At 40.8% G+C, this 20,407-nt stretch overlaps 1 protein-coding gene across 6 annotated transcripts in view; it reads left to right on the top strand.

The window, feature by feature from the left end:
- daam2 (dishevelled associated activator of morphogenesis 2) overlaps positions 1-20,407 on the top strand; it is a 132,987-nt gene that overhangs the window by 103,593 nt on the left and 8,987 nt on the right. For 3 of the 6 annotated variants that reach the window (XM_079692999.1, XM_079692997.1, XM_079692998.1), the window contains exons 6-25: positions 2,450-2,783; positions 3,409-3,519; positions 4,163-4,266; positions 4,405-4,471; positions 4,664-4,781; positions 4,926-5,064; positions 7,142-7,165; positions 7,622-7,680; positions 7,775-7,959; positions 8,595-8,891; positions 9,119-9,226; positions 10,644-10,673; positions 12,261-12,367; positions 13,910-13,994; positions 14,420-14,526; positions 15,257-15,345; positions 17,649-17,817; positions 18,837-18,944; positions 19,146-19,206; positions 19,785-19,916. In XM_079692999.1, coding sequence (XP_079549125.1) covers positions 2,450-2,783; positions 3,409-3,519; positions 4,163-4,266; positions 4,405-4,471; positions 4,664-4,781; positions 4,926-5,064; positions 7,142-7,165; positions 7,622-7,680; positions 7,775-7,959; positions 8,595-8,891; positions 9,119-9,226; positions 10,644-10,673; positions 12,261-12,367; positions 13,910-13,994; positions 14,420-14,526; positions 15,257-15,345; positions 17,649-17,817; positions 18,837-18,944; positions 19,146-19,206; positions 19,785-19,916 — 2,434 coding nt within the window. The remainder of the gene's footprint in view (positions 1-2,449; positions 2,784-3,408; positions 3,520-4,162; positions 4,267-4,404; positions 4,472-4,663; positions 4,782-4,925; positions 5,065-7,141; positions 7,166-7,621; positions 7,681-7,774; positions 7,960-8,594; positions 8,892-9,118; positions 9,227-10,643; positions 10,674-12,260; positions 12,368-13,909; positions 13,995-14,419; positions 14,527-15,256; positions 15,346-17,648; positions 17,818-18,836; positions 18,945-19,145; positions 19,207-19,784; positions 19,917-20,407) is intronic. The other 3 variants (XM_079693000.1, XM_079693001.1, XM_079693002.1) reach the window with 3 other exon arrangements.

The following is a 20,407-nucleotide window of genomic DNA, read 5'->3' as shown; positions in this document are numbered from 1 at the left end:
GGAAAAAGGCCTGCACGCCACTCGCCTCAGCATGAATGTCAACGGCTCCAAAGTCAGGGGAGATGGGGTCCATTGATTTCTCAGAGAGCAGATTTCTGATCGCTAGAGAGAAGATGAAAGATGCGGAGCGGAGAAGAAAGTTATGCCATGTGTTTTTGTGAAATGTTGAGCATGTATGCAACAGGTCTCCAACAGATCCTTAAAAACCTATAAAACACATTTTGTATTCATTAATCTAAAATTGAACCATTAGTTTGTATATGGTAGGAATTCTCAAATATGACAAGTAAACTGGTTAAATTATAATACCACAGAATATTTCTTAATTGAAAGGAAAGCAAAAAACTGCACTGAAGGCTTTCCTTGACTGTCTTTGGCAATAGTTAGATTAACAGATGGTTCTATGGATAACCTGAAAAGTATTTTTGAAAGTTCCTGCCCTTTTCCTAACGGTTTCCAATTATGTTTCTGTGGAAATGTACCGTCTGGCACGTCAGGTCAGAAAATGGACCAGTCAATGTATACAAGACAAGTGTTTACAACTTAACTGGAATACCACAAGGAGATTCAAAAACAACTAAGTCAAACTTTAACAGACTCCTGTTGTGTTTATCATTTCTTTCTTCTTCCAACCCTCTACCCCTACCATCACAATTTATCCTCCTTTCTCTGTTCAAGTGAATGCACTGGTGCATAGGATCAGTTCATCCATTCTTTTTGTGCACGTGTGCCTGGCAAACTTTTGGCTAGGCAACAGATCCAAGTAAAGCAGGCAGCGAGCGAAGCCTTGAACCCCGTCCACCCTCTTGAACCTCCCTCCAACACCAACATCTCTCACCCTCCTGCTTTCCATACGTTAATCACAAGGATGTTCAGCTTAATTTCTCTCCCGGAATGAAACCTTTTTCTCTCTGAGGCGGACAACCGCTGATATAAGATGTGTGACTTGAAACGGTTGGATCAGTTCTGCCTTGCTCTAGTTCAAGTGTCTGTGCTTCATCTGAATCAAGTTGTAGCTAATGTACTCGATTGATTTTTTTTCGCAACCTTGGTGGGGAGCTATGGCCGACACGGCAGCTTAAGCAAGAAGCACACTGTCTGTTGTGTGCGCGGTCTTTACCATTCAAATACATTGTGGGGGAAGGTCGGCTGTAAGCGTGCATGCATGTATGACCTCTTGATCTAACACTGTGGGGCTGCTGGAGATCACAGGATTGTGTCTTTGAGAGATTTACTGGTCATGCCAGGTGAAGTCTGCGCGTGTGTGCCTATGTATGCTGGAAAATCGATGACTGATCGTGTGTAGGGATAATAATTGGATGATTTACATTTGTCATTGTTTTGTCCATGCCTGCTCGAGCCAAGTGGAACTTCTGACAATGTATCTGTTGCAATGAGGGGCAATACATTTGAACTCAGACCCTCTCCTCTTTTCTTCACTGTCCACCCCTCTTCTCTTTTCCTCTATTCGTCCTCTGGCTCTTTACTCCTAATACAAGCCCTCATTTGTTTGATTATTTATGAGGCCTATCAGGAATCTTAGTGAGTGGGAAGGTCATTTACAATAGAGCCCACGGTGTTCTCACTAGACGTGACTTCGCTCAATGTTTACACGTCCTGCCTGTCATTCAGAAAGGTCTGCTTCTCATCCAGCGAGGGTAATGACTTGCTGAGTTTTAATTAGTTCAACTAATTAGGGTTGTCAGTAGGAGATTGGATGACATAGGCAATTCTTGATTGGTAGCACTTAATAGGGGGATTCCGCCAGTTTTAAACAAAAAGGTCAGTGTCCTCGTTATGTGGAGTACTAACTGTTTTTAGGATCTTGGCCTTTATTACTGACTAAAAGTCGGGATATTAAGATTGTGATAATTAACCAATTCTAACAATTTTGATGATCAACTGTTTGAGTCGATTACAGCCAAACCTTTGCTTTTTCACACCCCTCAAATGAAAAGAAAAGACCTACTGCTTTGATCAGTTCTTTATTATTATTCATTTTTAATTTAACTTATATTTTTGGACTATAGTGAATTGAAGGCTTTAAACCATGGGATATTGTGAAGAGGAATTTAAAGATATCTGATTATCAGATAAAAAAAGTGTTATATTGATAAAGCATATTTGACGAGATGACAAAAACACCAGAGAAATAAATGAGGAATGGTCTACAGCAATACGTGAACTTCATGGTTTATGAGAACCAGGGCACTGCAGCATATCATATCAGATGGTTGAGGTGCTATGTGTGTGTATGTGTGTGTTTGATAAAAGAGAGAGTGTATTGTATGCAATGTTTCTCTAAGTTATTAATAGAACTAAATAAAATGTCAACGTGATGACTGAAGTTTCCAAAAAATATTCGTTACAGTCCTACAAGCCACACCACACTAATGGAAAGTCCATGGATGTATACTTTCTTCTGAATCTACATATTTACCTCTTCCAGGTTTGTCACGCGCTTCATCGAGCTCGACGGCCTCACCTGCCTGCTCAACTTCCTGCGCAGCATGGACTACGAGACGTCGGAGAGCCGCGTCCACACCTCGGTCATCGGCTGCATCAAGGCCCTGATGAACAACTCCCAGGGCCGCGCGCACGTCCTGGCACACCCACAGAGCATCAACACCATCTCCCAGAGCCTGCGGACAGAGAACATCAAGACCAAAGTGGCCGTGCTGGAGATTCTCGGGGCGGTGTGCCTGGTGCCTGACGGACACAAGAAAGTGCTACAGGCCATGGCGCACTACCAGAAATATTCTGCAGAGAGGACTCGCTTTCAGGTGAGGGTGCTAAATGTTGGTCAAAAATACCTTCTGCGTAAGGCATTCGCTATAGACATGGGGGAGACAGACATAATGGGGAGTTGCAGACAAATATTTCAAAGTAATGCTCAAATAAATCACCCTGTGGTCATTTTGATTAGTTGGAGACTCGTGCTGCCGCAGCTCAGACTGTTAGCCTCAGGTTAAATCAACACTGTGGGCATATTAAAGGCAAGTGAGGACATCCAGAATTATGGAGGTCATGGATTGTGTGGTGTTTTAAGTGACTAGCAGGACTGAGTCAACAAGCCACATCTCACACGTCCCCCGGGGTGTGTGCCAAATCATGCTGCCTCAGGCTAAGCTAACACCACAGGGGCTGAGTGATTTCAAACTTTTGAGACCTTTTGAGTTATGATTAACATGCTAAAGTATGTCGGTGTGAGTTTCAGAGGGAAAAAATTGTGTTAAGTAGTGTGTTATCAGGTTTCTCTTTAATGTTGTGTTTTGATAAATCAAGATTGTAGCGACATGTTCCTTTAATATCTGACTCAGTTGCTAGCTGATGATTTAAGTGTTGAAAATGTATTTTTGAATCAAACTAACTTGCTGGCTAACTGTTCGATTTGTCCTGCCCATGTAGACGCTGCTGAATGAGCTGGACAAGAGTACAGGCCGCTACAGAGACGAGGTCAACTTAAAGACTGCCATCATGTCCTTCATCAACGCTGTGCTCAACGCTGGAGCTGGGGAGGTCAGCACATCCATAGGCATTTTAGATACACCCTATTACTGTAAATAAAGGGGAAAAGAACTTCAGTTGAATTTATTTTCAGTATTTAGAGAAGAACTCAACACATTTGTGAGGGGCAAAAGTAGTGGGATATGTTTTTATTTTACTTCAAATTTTAACAAATCAAGAATTCCTGCTTAGGTTTGACAAGCCTATACCCAAAGTGTTAGCCTCTGTTAGCTTGCAATTAAAAAATGCCTGTGAACTTTAAGGTTCAACATTTTTTTAAATAAACTGATGGACCTTCTGGCAGAGAGTTACAGTAGCTAAGAAGATTAATACCACTCTTGTGTTTTTTTCCTGGTAAATATGAAGCTACAGCGAGAAGCCGCTTAGTTTAAGTTAGCTTAGCCTAGCATAAAAACTGGAAACGCAGGAGATACAGCTAACCTAGCTCTGTGGTTAAGAAATCCACCTTCCCCCTTTTTCATGTCTTTTATTAATATTAATCTAAATGTCACTCTGGTTATTCATTAGTAAATGTTGTTTGAAATGTAAATGTGATTACTAGGCACATGCTAGATAAATAACCAATCTCCATTTAAGAATTCAAATGTTTTCAATGTTTCTGATGTTATTGTGTTGATTGTTCTTTTATTTATAGGACAACCTTGAGTTCCGCCTCCACCTAAGGTACGAGTTCCTGATGTTGGGCATCCAGCCGGTCATCGACAAGCTCAGAGGGCATGAGAATTCCACTCTGGATAGGTGAGGAAGAAGCCTAATGAGCAATTAACTAATAAATGATATTACTCTTCAGCAAAATAAATGCTTCACCCTTTTGTTTTGTAGAAATTAGTTAGTTATTATTACTCTAATCTCGGACAATTATTTCTCCCTTCGCAGGCATTTGGACTTTTTTGAGATGGTGCGGAATGAAGATGACTCGGAGTTAGCCAAAAGATTTGATACTGTGAGTAACCTACTCTTGTGTGTTTTTTTAACACAAAACTATTTTTTTCTTCTTTTTCAGTAATTGGTGTTTATTAATGTAGCTTCAATTGGCTATAAGGTTCGGCTGCCATATGGCTTAACTAATCCAAAGGCAAACTAATTAATGGTCAGACAGTATTTTGTAATTCAAAACATGTTCTTTATTTGATAGTCCCACGTCGATACTAAGAGTGCCAGTGCAATGTTTGAGCTGATCAAGAAGAAGCTGAGTCACTCAGACGCCTACCCCAACCTCCTCTCCATCCTCCAGCACTGCCTCCAGATGCCCTGTGAGTACATGCATGACAGGAAGCTTTTCTAACATAACAATAATTAACAGATAAAGTGTACTAAACGTCATAGACCAACTTTACATATCGAACTGACCAATATATGGATGAACTTACTATGTCTTTGTGCGACTTCACATCCAGATAAACGTGGTGGTGGCAGCCTGCAGCACTGGCAGCTCTTAGACAGGATCCTCCAGCAGATAGTCTTGCAGGACGAGAAGGGACAGGACCCAGACAGCGCCCCTCTGGAAAACTTCAGTGTTAAGAACATAATTCGCATGTAAGTAGAATCTCATCATCCTCAAATAACCTCAGCCAATTGACAGTTGTAGTACAGTAGATGTGTTTGAGAGAGAGTAGGAATGGAGAAAGGGAAATAAAAGATACATTCTGATAACGTTTACATTTTTTAACTAGATTTCATTCTTGTCTTTTTCGTCACAATTAGTGTTTAATGACGTTGCTGTTGTCTCGTAATCGTCTTGTTTTTGTCATTAAAAGAAATGATATTATTTGCTATAATATCCTTCAAACTGTATAATAAGATGGGATACTATTGTACAAAGGGATCCAGGCCAACCATCGTAGGAACTGTAATTCATAATATCATAAGAGAGAGTTACTGTAAGTGCACTCTACTTCCAATGAGTGTTTCAGGCCTTTAAAAGCTGCTTCCTATTCTCCGAAGCTGTAAACCCTCATTTCTGGAAAGTCCTCGTGGTTAATGCATCACTTCCAACCAAGATCAAAGACAAGTCTGATATCAACTTCAGCTATGTCAGATTGTTTGAGGCACAGCTGGAGGGCAGATAACCACTGCGTCAGAGCTTTAGTGGAGGAAGCATTCGCAGTAAAACAATATTCAATCATAATGTAATACAACCTGTTACACCACTCTTGCACTGGCTATATTTAAACATGTTATGATGGCAATGGAGAATGTGGTTTCACAGGAAGGTGAGGTGAAGCTGGCAGCAGGGGGTCCTGGGTAGAATCAGAGGAAGCCACGCTCCAAGCATGAATTGGCATGAAAGCGGAAGCTGGAGATCAAAAGGAAAATTGCTCTAATCGCATTAAGCGGACAGGCCGGTCAAGTCAGCCATGTTTAGGTGCGTCCAAGCGGTCACTTTCATGTAATGACAAAAAGGAGAAATTAATCTTTTATAAAGGGAAAACCAAGCGCAAGTAGAGGTGTTCTGTATTTCATAACACTGTCGAACAGAGGGATTTACTAAAATGTTCAGGGTTTTGTGGTCTTGTTTTTATGGAATTTAAAAACCAGGCTTTACTTGTGTTCAGCAGCCAAAGACAACGGTGTGCTGTTGGTAGTGTAAGAAGATGAATCCATACAATACATTTAGTGTGTTTTTCCCATAATTCTTCTATCAGACGTCCTTTTTTTTCACCATCTTTCTTCCACTCTCCACTTTTTTTGTTATTTCTAAAGCAAGCTTCAAACCAGTGATGAATACGTTTAGTCTCCGCGGTTAAAGCTCCATAAAACATGTGGCGTGGTAAATCTTGGCCCCCGCTCGCTCCTACTTTGTTCACTAATTCAGCCACTAGTGTTTGTGCAATCAGTTCACTTGAGCGTAATTCTTTCCAGTAGCGTACAGAAAGCAGGATTTGGACGCGGCATCGAAAAAAGCCTGGGCGTCCATTACTGTCCTTTGCAGATCAATCACGGCGGACAAAGCCTATCCCTTGCTTTCACATCACTGCCTAAGTATTTTTTTGTTTCCATGAACTCTCTGAGAGTCAATTCTGGAAGGATTTGCATAAACTGAGACCTCCTCATTGCTTTGGCTGCGTGCCGGAGGTTGAAAATGTACTGTACGTCTTGTGGTGCGGAGGAGGGGGATGTTAAAACAACTGTTAAAACAACTTGGAGACAAAGTCATCCATCATCTGTGGTCACCATGACGGCGGCTCTGACTACTCACACGTCTGCCTCACCCACAATTAACACTCCTATACCAATCACATTCTTTCCACAGCAATGTAAAGGTATTTATTTGACCAGTGAATAAGAAAGTGCTCGGTTTGAACGGGCTGGATCAATAGAGCGTTGCTTTAGATGTCATTAAAGCAGCCCTCACTTTATAATCCAACCGTCCTGTTCACCAACGCAATCATTTGCAGGACCTAAATTTGATTCATAACCAATTTGCTTTGAAATGCTCTTGTGGATTTGCTTGTGTGAATTGATTGCAAGTAATTAAGGGTGAATCGTTACTGCAAGTTTGCTTTATCCTCGTTGGCGGTCGTACGTTAGCACTTGTTCAGCGATACCCTCTCTTATGCTCTTTGTTACTTGTATCTATCCCACTGAAACATGTCTATTCTCTCAACTCTAGACATGGCTTTCACCGATGCTCAAGGTTTCACTTTTCAAATCTTTCTAGCTAAATTAACTCTTCAAAACACTTCATATGATCATCTTTTCTTTCTTTTTTTCATTCAGTTTTAACGTTTCTATGAATTTTTGTACTCATACCCTGACCCTGCCCCCACATTAACTGATCGCATTTACCAAAGTAACCCGGCCAAGCTTACCAAGTGCCAAATTGTATAACTGAATATAATTGATTTCATTCCTGCAGGATTTATTTCAGCACTAATGTTGTGTTACGCTGCTTAAAAGAGCAAACCGCATGAACCAAGTCAATGCCGGTAATGAATCTGGATGATAAGATTTATTTTCAGTTGATTTCCAACCCAAATATTGAATTTGCCTTGACTTGGTTCTACTGCTGTTGACCCCTACATGTGAGAGTTTTGTGCAAGTGTATGTCTGTTTTTGTTTCTGTGCTCATTTTTGTCTGCCTGCTTCACAGGTTGGTCAATGAGAATGAGGTGAAACAGTGGCGAGAACAGGCAGAGAAGTTCAGGAAAGGTAAGAATTGTTTGACACACTGCACTCTGCAGGTTGAAAGGGAAAATGCATCTTGTAATATATCATGCTTTGTTTTGCCATTCTGTCATTTCAGATCATTTAGAGCTGCTAGGTAAACTAGAGAAGAAGGAGCGAGAGTGTGAAACCAAGACCCAGGAAAAGGATGACATGATGAAGACATTGAACAAAATGAAGGACAAACTCCAGCGTGAGGGAGTGGAGCTTCGCTCAGCCAGGGAACAAGTCCATGACCTGTCCTCACACATCAATAACATATCTGTGAGCAGTGCTGCTTCTTATACAACCTTACAACTAAAAACATAAATCACCTTGTATTAATCGGAGATATGCTGCTCTTTAATTGTGTTTATCTTATTTTGGAAAGATTTCTCTGACAGCCCAGTAAAAAAATACAAAAACACAACAAATTGATAGAAATCCTATCTGCTTGATTGACTGCAGTTCCTAATAAGATGTGTTCAATGTGCATTTAACTTAGCAAAAACACGCAGGAAATGGTCAACGTTGCCTTCCAGCCGCTCCACAGCTTTCACATTTACTCCTTGAACATGTACTGTATGTGTTATTGACAAAGGTTCTAAGAAAAATAAAGATAGCTAATTGAGACTAGCTTATTTTATCTTATGCAAATTAGATAATTACATTTAAAAGGCTGGCCCCAGTAACTGACTTTTCAAAAGTTGCTACTTTGCTAGCTAACAAGATATAATGTTAGTTGGACTGTTTTTGGGGCATTAGAAAGCAGTTTTTTCCTCTTTTTTCATGAAAGCTAGCTATTTAACCCTGCTTCCAATACATATGCTAAGCTAGTTTGTGTTTATATTGCATCTTTGCTGCAATGAAAGGTTATTCAAAACATTGTATAACTTGTATTTCTCTCTCCCAACCTATAGGGGATGGGTGTGTCTTTCCCGCCTCCTCCTCCTCCCCCTGGCGGCCCCATGGCTCCACCTCCACCACCTATGATGGGTGGCTGTCCACCACCTCCTCCTCCGCTGCCGTTTAGCTGCCCGCCTCCTCCGCCGCCTCCCCCCCCACCTGGAGCACCGCCTCCTCCACCAGGAGCCCCTCCCATATTCGGAGCTCCGCCTCCTCCTATTCTCTCTTCATTCAACTCCAACATGCGCTCCAAGTCCATCCCTACGCCTTCTCATCCTCTGAAGTCCTTCAACTGGGCCAAACTAGGAGAGGTGAGAAGATCTGCTCTGCCAAACTCTAATTCAATTTAAAGAACAAAAGAAAATCACATTTGCAACCAAACCTATTAATGAAAGCAACCATTGTCCAAAATCTGAGATCGTTACATCAGACAAAGCCATGTTTTTCTGTAGCATTAAGATTTTGTTACAGCAAAAAATAATATAATTATGTAGACGTTTTTTTTAACCAACCCCTTGTGCCCTTTAACCCTTTTCAGAATGTGATCAACGGCACCATCTGGAATGACATCGATGACCTGAGAGCTTTCAAGATTCTTGACCTCAAGGACATCGAGAAGATGTTTTCTGCCTATCAGAGACAACAGGTTTGGATTTTCTACCAAGTAGGATACAGTGTGTGTTTTGGCGAGGATGAAAATATAGACCCAGAAATCCATGTTATGCCTCTTGTTTTAATAACTGCTGCATTTGGACTTGGAAGTGATTCTCTAGTGTGTGCGTATAAGTGTGTGTGGTGGGTTGAAGGGCGGGATGTTGTAAGAGGTCTCTTGAGAGTGCTAAGAGTCCAGCTCCAGGCTAACATGAACAGCTGTTCACTACTGAATGCTGTATTGTAGAAACGCCTCTGAGCTCGAGCTTTGCCCTGATATCTGCGGTGTATTAGTGTGCGAAATGCGGAATTGTCTGGGTCATCACGGGCTCATGGAACAGGGCAACACTGAGGAAAAACCAGGGAAGTCACGAAGAGTCAAGACACAGGAAGCGTTTTACTAAAGCACACGGCTTAAAATAAAGAGGCAATTGACTAAAGCATGTTCAACCAGGGACTTACTAACAGGATAATTGCCGTATGCGTGCCTTCGGGGCGACACCATACAGTACATAGCAATTACTTCCCTCAATGCTACAAAGTTATTACACGCCACTTGTCATGGGATAATGTTATATGCATGAATTGATATGTTTTACTGCGTCAAAGTGGAACGTTAATATGCTGTAATGATTTTCAAATATTCACATCAGTGGAAGAGTAATGTGCAAAATCTCTGAAGAGGCATTACTATTGTTGAATTCCTTTGCAAGGTATTTTACTGCCATGCTTAAAAGCCTTCTGACAGCTTAAAGCACAACTTCTCTTTTCAGGCTTTTATTAAAGAGTAATAATTCATTTGGGGCTGTTGCTGACGCTTATTTACTGTGTGTATTTATTTATACAGAGCAGGTTTTATTGGCACGGGCCAGCGGTTAAATGGCCATCTCTACGGATATAGCCACATAAAAACCCAAGGTCTGCCTGGCTTTGACAACCTTGCTCGATTTAGCAAGAGTGCGATTCCGTATTGCAAAGTTTATTCACGGCATAACTGCTTTTCTTAACTTGTCATTGGTTTTTCATTCAAAATGGACTTTTGTTTACATTCCCTCTTCTGTAGGTTCAGTTACCACACTCGTTTTTCATGTTCCTTGTCAAGACAGATGTAGATGCAATCAAAAGAATACATTATAACAACAGTCGTGACCTCTTTTGAAAATACTGAAACCAAAGTGGAACAGAGTTCAAAAGCTTTTCTGTTCACCTATGCAGAGAAAATTGCAATATTTTTTTCATGAGCCTGTGATGAGTTGGACGTTAGATTATTATTGCTTCCCAGCTTCAGCTTGTAGTATGCACAGTTGTAGTTCCTTGCTCTATGGTCACCTCTTTTTTTCTGCTTGAAATGCTAATCTTTGCATGTGTTTTCAATTTGTTTGTCTCTCTGCACTCTACGAATGCCTGGGCAGGAGCTGCTCACTAACCAATCCTTCAAACAGGTGAGTTAAAGCTTTTTCAGGATCTTTATTTCATGGTTACCTACCTCCAATGCTCTATCTTCTTCTCCTCTGCCATGTTTCTTTGTTTCAAACTAGGTATAGTTGCAATATAAATACTGTGAAACTAAAAAACTTTCAATCCATGAAAAACGTTCCTGTATGCAGAAACTTTAAATTAGCCATCTGCACTTCAGTACAGTTATGATGCCATAGAATTAGAGAAATAGGTAGAAAGTGCCGTTGCAGTTATTTCCTGGCTGCAATGACAGTGAAGGGACGCCAATAGCAGTGATGCAGTAGAACCATACAAAATTACCAAACAAAGCAGATTGGGCTTTTTAAAGAGACGGGCGCTAAAACTGAGCGTTTCTGACGGAAATGTAATACAGGTTTATCTAGATAGACCATATGATACAATTAATGTGTTTTTTGAACATTAAAGCATGTAAACCATGATGTGAACATATTCTAGTAGAAACCCAAAATCTCTATGCAGCTGAAAATGTGCATATAATGTCTCCTTTAATTCTCATAATTCATCATCATTAACTTAGCAGGAAACGTCTGAATTGAAATGCAGCCACTTGCATGTCCAACCTTCATGTGTCCTGGCACAAGAAGAAAAGAAAACAGTTTGCAATTCTATCAATTGATAACTTCTATAAAAGTTGAAGGGGCTTTTCTCCAGTTAAATAGGGTTGAGTGCACAGTCTAGAAACAAGTTGGCAAAGCTGCCTTTAGTGCGTAGGCAGAGAGGGTTTTGGCGGGCTCTGTGAATGGGAGTTGTCCCCCTAACCCAGTGCCAACCTCAGGCTGTTGCCAGGCACTGCGGGTCAACGCAGGCATGGAAAACGGCACTTGCTTTATAAGCTGCATCTGTTTTAAATACGTCATAGCCGGTAACCTCAAAAATAACGTTTTCTGGCAACAGTATGCTGGCTTAGACCAGAAATAGGTTGTGTTTTACATGCAGCCCTGACCGTTATTCTCAGACATGTATTCCCTCTCCTTGTGGAATGTTAATACTACATTTGTGTGACTGGCCTGAACCAAGTCTTGCACAGTGTTTCCTGTTCCTCCTGAGAGTTTTATAGGTCTGCCTGCATTGTGTTTGCTGTGGTGACTCGCCAAATAAAATCTTGCCCCGCAGGAATTGATTTATATATTTCTTTCTTGCAAACGGCATACATTTGTGAATTTTTCCACATCTTTTTTAAAACATGTTTTCATACAGCATCCACAATTCAGTTCAGGGTTTATAATAAGACGTGCATTATGCATTCAGGGTCAGTGGATGAGACCTCTGAAAGTATTTGGATGGAGTGCAACATGTTAGTATGGTACAGTACGTGCTTGATGGCGTCAGTGATCAAACTGCAATACTTTTTCATTCTTTTTTAAAAATGTCTGCTCCAAATTAACGCATTGTCAAATGCTCAAAAGTTCATGTCAATTCTCAACAAGTTACAGAAGTCAAACAGATGTGAGCAGAAGCACTGAGCAGGCTTTGCATTTCAATTGTAGCTCTCTTATAGATGGAACCATGTTGCAAATGTAATCTGGATCTCTGTCTTTCTCATTCTGCAGAAAGAGACGGGCTCCATGGATGACATATACGTCAGCACGCGGAAGGTCAAGGAGCTATCAGTCATCGATGGCCGACGGGCACAGAATTGTGTCATTCTTCTTTCAAAGTAAGTGTTCCAGCAAGAATCATCAATCATGTTTTGTTGTACTATTGGTAATCTTCTAGTTTTTATCTTAGATTTAATTGTGAAGAGATGCCCTGAGCACTGAAATAGGAAACACTTTGGGTCAGGGGTTAGAGATGTAACTCAGTGTAAGCGGCTTGAGGCAGGTGCTTCTTGTGTCTGGTACAGGAAATGTGTTTTTAATGGACACACGAGGACATCTGTCCGTGTAATTGAATAACCAATGGTAAGAGCAAGCTTAGTCATATGACAGACAGAAAGCATTATCCAGGATGTGTCCCTGGAGTGTTTAGATTATGAGGTTTTGTCTACTTTTAGACATCGAAGTGCTATTAGTCTCCCCAATAAAGGGACAATTTACCCCCAAGATACCATTTTGCTTCTTATTTTCCAAGTGGTATTTGTGCATTTTATTTAAGGATATTTCGGTCTGCCTTGTCCCCAGATGGAACTAGATGGAACTAGTCTTGTGTTCATTTGCGTTTTTAAAAATTCATTTGAAAAACTCAAAAGACTTGTCAACAGTTTCAGGAACTATTTTCTTACACTCGCCAACCGTATCAATGTGCAGTGTAAGTTGTGAAAGTTGAATATACAACTTTACTTTTTAATGTGTATGAAAAACTTGAGGAAAACATGAATTGTGTCCTTCTCTGCTGAGCTGTTTAGTTAAACAGTTCAGAAAGCCTCTTGTTCGTAAGTAAGATGCTTCCTTTTGCACGATCATATGATTTGCGGGTGTAGCTGGGTAGAAAGAAAATAGTTCCTACATGAAACTGCTCACAGCTAATTTTGGGGATGGTCTTCAGTAACCAGGTCATTATATTTTTCAAAGACATTGCTGTTAATTTTTTTATTGTTTTTTAAAAATCTAATTCCATTGTTATGGCCGATATCTCCAACACACCAAAACAATCTGGATTAATGAATAACTAATAATATACATACAGTATATGTTTGAGTTTGGGTTGAACAGTCCCTTTTAAGCCATATGAAATAATGCAAATGACCCTGCTCCTCCCAAGAGGCTTTAAGGCTTACTTTATGTAAACTGTAATCAATTGACATCATTTAAAAACGACCCAACAGTGTGGTTACCATTTGTGTGTCTTCTTATGGCAATGATCCAAAGCCCTTTCACAAATTTGAACCAAATCCCCCCTCCCTTTACAGATCAATAAAGAGGGTTCCTGAGAGCCTTCTCCATCTGAAATGCTGCAGCACTGTCCCTAAACCCACTCTTGTGTCAATAGAAAATGACCCTAGGGTACGAACTAGATCCAAATGGGGTCAGCATCTGGTCAATAAGGCTTTGACGCACAGACTAACAATGCTGTTATTGATCCTAACGTAACCCAGCACACTTAACATGCACTGAAAACAGCTGGCATTGCTCCCGGGAGTTGACAAGGGTCCAGATTGGAGTATTAGTTACAGTTTTCTCTACACTGTTTGTAATGTGCCAATTAATTACATTTAATATAATGTAATTACAAACGCTTCAAATTTGCTTCTCCCTTGCAGGTTAAAAATGAGCAATGAAGAGATCAAGAGGGCGATCCTGGAGATGGACGAGAGGGAAGAGCTGTCCAAAGATATGCTGGAGCAGGTAAGGGTGGGGGATGATGTAAATATAAAAAAAGGGGCTAATCAAGTCTCTTATGGGTAGACATTTATTTTTGAAAGTGGTTTGATGTTCTCTGCTTGATCAGAACTCATTGAAGACAAAGTTATAGATTTCATATATTTCAAAAAAAAGAAACATCTTGATCTTTTTTTACTGATAAAGTTTTGGAATGATTTACACATATTACAGCATAATGTATGTAGCTAATCAACAGGAAAAAACGAGCTAATAGGGGCCGCCGTATTGTTGAATTGGTTGAGCTGGTGGCCAATGTACTGGGCTCTCGGTCCCTAAGTAGAGGACCGGGGGTTGGAATCCTGAAATCCTGAACAATTTTTAGATACTATGCATGAAGTATGCTCCACAGCCTTAGCATCTGGAAAAACTCTGACTTTGCATCCTTGCAGCTACTGAAGTTTGTCCCGGAGAAGAGTGACATCGATCTCTTGGAGGAACACAAACACGAGCTGGAGCGCATGGCAAGGGCTGATCGCTTCCTCTTTGAAATGAGCAGGTAAACAGGTCTACATTATTATCAAATAATACTATTCATTTGTAAAATTAAGATACAGTGATGAACATCTGTGTCACAAAGGTCAGTGTGTCTGTTATAAAACAGATGCAATAGGTCTGTCTATTGTCAGCATTTTAAATGGAGCATTTCCAAAGTGAACAACATGCAGATTTTGTGCAGGATCAAGACATAAGCCAGTTACCACAAATAGATCCTAAAATCCTGCCGAGTATGATGTCTGTTCAAAAGCAACGTTGGCTGGGATGAAAAAAAAGCCTCTAACTTTGAACAATTCATCATTTAGCTGTGAAAAGAAGCCACGACTCCCATCACATCAGACAGTGGAGAAAGTTTAAATAAGCGCATTTCTTCCTTTCTCCGAATCTGGACAATTTTTTTGAGATAATTAAACCTTTTCATTTCCTTCCATGAAATATTACCCTGTCCACTTTCTTCCCCTTTGACCACATCTCCTTTGGTCCCTGGAATACATCTGGGATTTAGTTATTTCTTTTTTTCTTGCCATTTAATATCCCTCATCCGTCCTTGAAATTCCCATTCTCTGCCTCTCTGAACTTTTGGGCAGGTTTAACAAAGCCATTTGTCAACTCCCCAATTTGATGGGAGCTTGTTTGACGATAAAAGGCCTGTGAAAACTGAGAGGGGGAGTTTTGTACGATTGGGTGACTTCAAGCTTTGAACTTACACTCCCCTTTTTTCCCTTCATCAGAATTGACCACTACCAGCAGAGACTGCAGGCTCTGTTCTTTAAGAAGAAGTTTGCAGAGCGTCTTGGCGAAACCAAGCCTAAGGTTGAAGGTAAGGACAAACACCTCCTAGGACACTAAAAGGCTTAACTCTTAAGTGATTATATAGAGGATAATGGCGGCAATATTCTATATTGTTAACATTTGAACAAATGAATCGATCATAATATCTATTTTCTGCCAAACCATACATCTTATACTGTATATCCCTGTCACAGAGCTGTGTTGTACACAAACTAATAAATGCCACGCCACTGAAAACAACCACTTAAAGAGGCACTTTTTTGCATTTTGGAGTTTTCCCTTTCCTGTAGTGTGTTATATAAATGTGTGTGCAAAGGCTATCCAATACATTGTACATGATCGGCTAAGGGGCGATTAATCTCTTAAGCGGTTGACCAATCAAAACAGAGCCAGCCAGTTAACCAATCGGAGCAGACTTGGCTCTGGTTTCAGACAGAGGGTGAAAAGAGGGGCTGCAGCACAGGCAGTATGAGAAAAATAAGCTCTACCGTTAGATACGTACTTGCCCAAAGGATTGTCCTTACCAGAGTTCAAGACTTCAGACCAATCAGAAAATAGTATTTGGGCGCAATGGGTTAGTACATTTTGGTCATGCTTTGAGGGCGTGCCACACACACAAGATTTTACACGTCTAGAAGCAAAAACATACACTGAAAATGTCAGCATCTTTGATCACTTTGAACTAATGCTATTCATCATGACATGAGAAAATCTTTCTCTGTTCTAAGTGTGTTCATGTGTATGCATGGTGAGAGCGGTTGGCCAATTGTGCATTGGCCCAGGGTAGTTTTTCCCTTCCAGCTAGCTCCCAGGTTACCAAGGAGACTGTTTTGGAAAGCTGGCCCATGTTGCCATTGGAAAGCCTTTCATAAACAGTTCACTTCAAAGACCCAGGAAAAAGCCATCCAATGAGGTCTATAGACTTGTGTGCTCATGGGTGTGTCACTACTGAGCTGTCCTAAGGACTGTTTAAGCAAGAGATCATTGAAAAAAACTATTCTGCTGGCCATGATGCCCTTTTCCTACTCTCACCCATCACATTATATTTCCCTGCAGTGTCTTATTTGCAGTGCTAAACATAGACTTTATTAAAGAAGGGAATATACTCACCACGACATCGCCCGTTGGTTGTTAGACTGTGGTTTTAATGATTTTGATTTTGGCATTTTGAGAGGTTGTCATCATGTTTTGTTGTTTTGGAACCAGAAGTGACCAGTACAACAGACTTTGGTGAATTTTACGATTAACCTTCATGAACTGAAAACCAATTATAAAGAAGTTCAAGTTTTAAGACGAAAAACACAGAAAACATTCAAACCACACAACAGTGTTCTAGTGATCGGTCAATCACAAGATGGCAACGCCCCGAAGCATACCCCCATTCATCGTCTATTTTACTCTTAATGGTACCACCATTTACAAAATTGACATCACGCCGTATTGAAGAAGACTATGGATTAAACCTATTAGGAAAATGTTGAGAATTGTTTTCCTATACAATCTGACTTCTTTATGAAACTAGTATGGTCGCCCCCTGCTGGACACCAGAGAGAAAGCAAGGTTCACACCCGAAGGTTGCCACTTGACTGTGGCTTGTTTGTCAGATAGCCCATCCATTTTATTTATTTTTGACATCTATTGCTGGAAAAAAAGTCTAGAGGAAACAACCTGTGAGTTTTGAGTATTGAGTCAAGTCTTAACAATCATTGTTATTGGATCCAAATGTTCCCAGACCACAATGTCCATCGATGCCCGTAATATAGCCTCTATCCCCTTTTATTATTGGTGTTACTTTGTCATATAGACTAGATGAGACTATATTTTCCTGGACCACCCAGCATGTTCAATTGAAGCATTTCATAAGACCGCCAGCAGAACCCTGTCAGCAGAGCCAGAAGAACGATTCCCATGCTGTATCACTGCAGAGCGAACTGTAACAATAACAATGTGGGCTCTGTTAATGATTTTCACATTCACACTGAGGTTTCCTCTGCGGAGAGAGGGAACCACCTGCACTCTGCCAGACAAGTCTGTTCTCAGGGGGGACAGGAACAACCCCTTCCCCCCTTCTGTTTTATGGATGGATGGAGAGACTTGATGGGTTTCCCTACTCGGCTGCCCAGTTGTTGTGGGGAATATTGATCAATCATCATGAAGGATTACAAAAATTAAGGAAAGATGAGATGTGTGTGCATGGGGGCTGAGGAGAGAAACAGAATGGAATAAGGCTAGTCTTATAATATAAGCGATGCACTAAGCAAAGTGCACACGTATCAATCACCGACTCTATGATCTCTCCAGCTGCTTCTCTCTTTATCCATCTTCCTCCAGCGATCCTGAATGCATCCAAGGAGGTGGTGTGGAGTAAGAGGCTGACTCAGATCCTGGAGGTTGTGCTGGCCTTCGGCAACTTCATGAACAAGGGCCAGAGAGGAAACGCCTACGGCTTCAAGGTCTCCAGCCTCAACAAGATCGCTGACACCAAGTCCAGCATAGACAGGTGATCGGGGGGGGGAGACTGTTGTGACTCGATTTTTCCAAAGAGAGATAAATGTCCTCTCAATTCCAGAGTTCCTTTATAAATGTGAAAAACAGGGACTGCTAGCAACTTATATAGCATGATACTTCTACTTTTGGTATACTTTTAAAACGTTTTATGTGCAAAATATGCATTATGAAATGGTAACATTTTGTTGATAAAAAAAAAAAAAAAACTGCATGAAAAAAAAGTGTTTTGCCGCTTCTCTAAACCAAAGTTACTCAGCTGCAATTTCATACATTTCCTGTTTGTGTCACCCAAAGCATTAGGGGAACCAAAAATGCCAAAATTCCTGAAAATATAAGTACATTTTTGACAATACTTTTAAAAAGGTCCCATCCAGCATACATTATGCAGAGGGTTCGACTCCTGAGCCCACCAAACATGTCATGTCCTCCCCTCTATCTCCCCCTTTCAACTCTAATAAAGGTAATCTCTGGCCCGAAAAAAAAAACTCCCATCAATATGGTCAATATAGTAAGAAAATATCAATTAGCATTTTTCTTTTTAAAAGCGTTATATAGCATTTCAACTATTTGCATCCCAGATAGTGGTATTACATTCCATTTCATGTAGCTGACGCTTTTATCCAAAGCGACTTGAAATAAGTGCAATAAACGATAAAGATTCAAACTCAGAGCAACAAGAAAGGTGCTGACATATTCTCTCCAAACAAGACAGACCATTGTAAGTGCTGGTGCACAAATCAAACTTTTTAGCTGCTAAAAAAAATATTTTCATGGCCAAGGTACAAGTACAACAGGTGGGTTTATCTAAGTTTATCCAAGCGACTTCACTGGAAATTTCAATATATTGCAATCCTAGTGAATGTCACTTAAATTAATAACAAAGTGTTAAAACAGCCAAGGATTCAAAGGGTTAAATATGAGTATTAAAGGTGATACTTTAACTCGACAAGAAGAAGTGTTTCCTCGATGACTTTGGTTAAAAACCTTTTGCCTTCACTTCTGTCTCTAAAGGAACATCACCATGCTGCACTACCTGATCATGATCATGGAGAAGAACTACAATGACACGCTGCACATCCAGAACGACCTCTGCAGTGTACCCGAGGCTGCCAAAGTCAAGTGAGTGCACAAGTATTTACAGTGGGGGAGGGAGATAGTCCTACGTGCATGTGTTATATAATATACTGTATACATCTTTTCTAATTTTACTTGTGGAAAAAATCACTGAAAATGTAAATAAGGTCCCAAGTTGCACGCCAAAACTAGTCAGGGAGTGCAGTACAAGGCATTTTCCTTCATGTTTTTTTTCTCCTTGACTAGTTTGTCGGAGTTGGAAAAAGAGGTTCACAATATCAGAAGTGGACTGAAGGCTCTTGAGGCGGTGAGTTGTTGTGCGTTTGTGTCACGTTCCCTCCCGTTGGTTCTACTCCTGTCTGTAATTATGTGTTGGAGCAGGGCAGAGATGGACAGCAGGGTGAAGTGTTTAAGTGCTGGTCATTTCCCAAGCCGACAAGAAACGGAACATTTGTAGCAACACACAGAAACACGGATGTACAACACATGCACCTGCACAGGAGGGCACATAAAAGAGTCACAGTCACAGAGATGGAAAAACAGTGATTTTTCATGTGAAACTCCATTATTCAATGTTAGAACTGGTTGTAATCACCGGGTCGGCTTGTTTTGAAGAGGAGGACACCTTTGGAGAATCCAGCTCCTTGTAAAAGAGTCCTAAGCAATGAACAATGAAGGAATCCTAACGGGCAACTTACTGCAAACTCCCACGTGACTTCACGATGGCTTCAAACTGTCATTGTTCTTGTTTTGAGACCCCTATGAAAAATATGTTTTCTTCTGTCCCTGTCTTCCTTTTCCCGACTTAAAACACACAATTACCTCTTGATTTTACCATCGTTGGCTTTTTAAATCACGTATCTCTTGTCTCGTTCTCCCCTGCAGGAGCTGCTCTACCAGCAGAGCAGGACGAGGGAACGCGGGGACAAGTTTGTGGCTGTGATCGGAGACTTCATCACCGTCGCTGGCTTCAGCTTTTCTGAACTGGAGGACCAGCTGAGCGAAGCCAAGGACAAGGTAACTGCATAACCTTTATGTAGTGGACAGACAGAGGAGGAGTGAGCAAAGATACTAAAGAGAGAATCCCACCTCTTCGAATCCCTCTGTGTCAAGTGTAGACCGACGTGAGCAGCGCCAGGGGAAACAAGCAGTTAAAAAAGATTACTCTTCATCTTGTTTCGTTCTAATTCTGCACTCCTTCTTAGTGCAACAAATGGCCTTTTGAACCCTACTGGCTCATGCATTGATGTTTGTATTCAATGGTGTAAGCTACAGCTATCAGTGGGACTTTGGGAATCCCCAAATACAGTGTTTAAAACATCTATTTAAACATTTTATTTGATAAAAAAGGCCTTAGGTACTGTTAGCATCCAGGTGTCGAATCATTGGAAGATTATAACCTCTTAACTTGTTTGCTATTGGTTCATGAGAGTTAATTATTTGTTCAAGGAGGAGGTCGGTTAAAATATTGGAGGGAAAGTGGGGAAGTTTGAACGTCATGGGGAAGA

Source organism: Notothenia rossii (genome assembly GCF_949606895.1).
Source record: "Notothenia rossii genome assembly, chromosome: 7".
Classification (NCBI taxonomy): Eukaryota; Metazoa; Chordata; class Actinopteri; order Perciformes; family Nototheniidae; genus Notothenia; species Notothenia rossii.
Note: the sequence above shows the minus strand (reverse complement) of the source record. Positions and strands in the feature narration are given on the sequence as shown.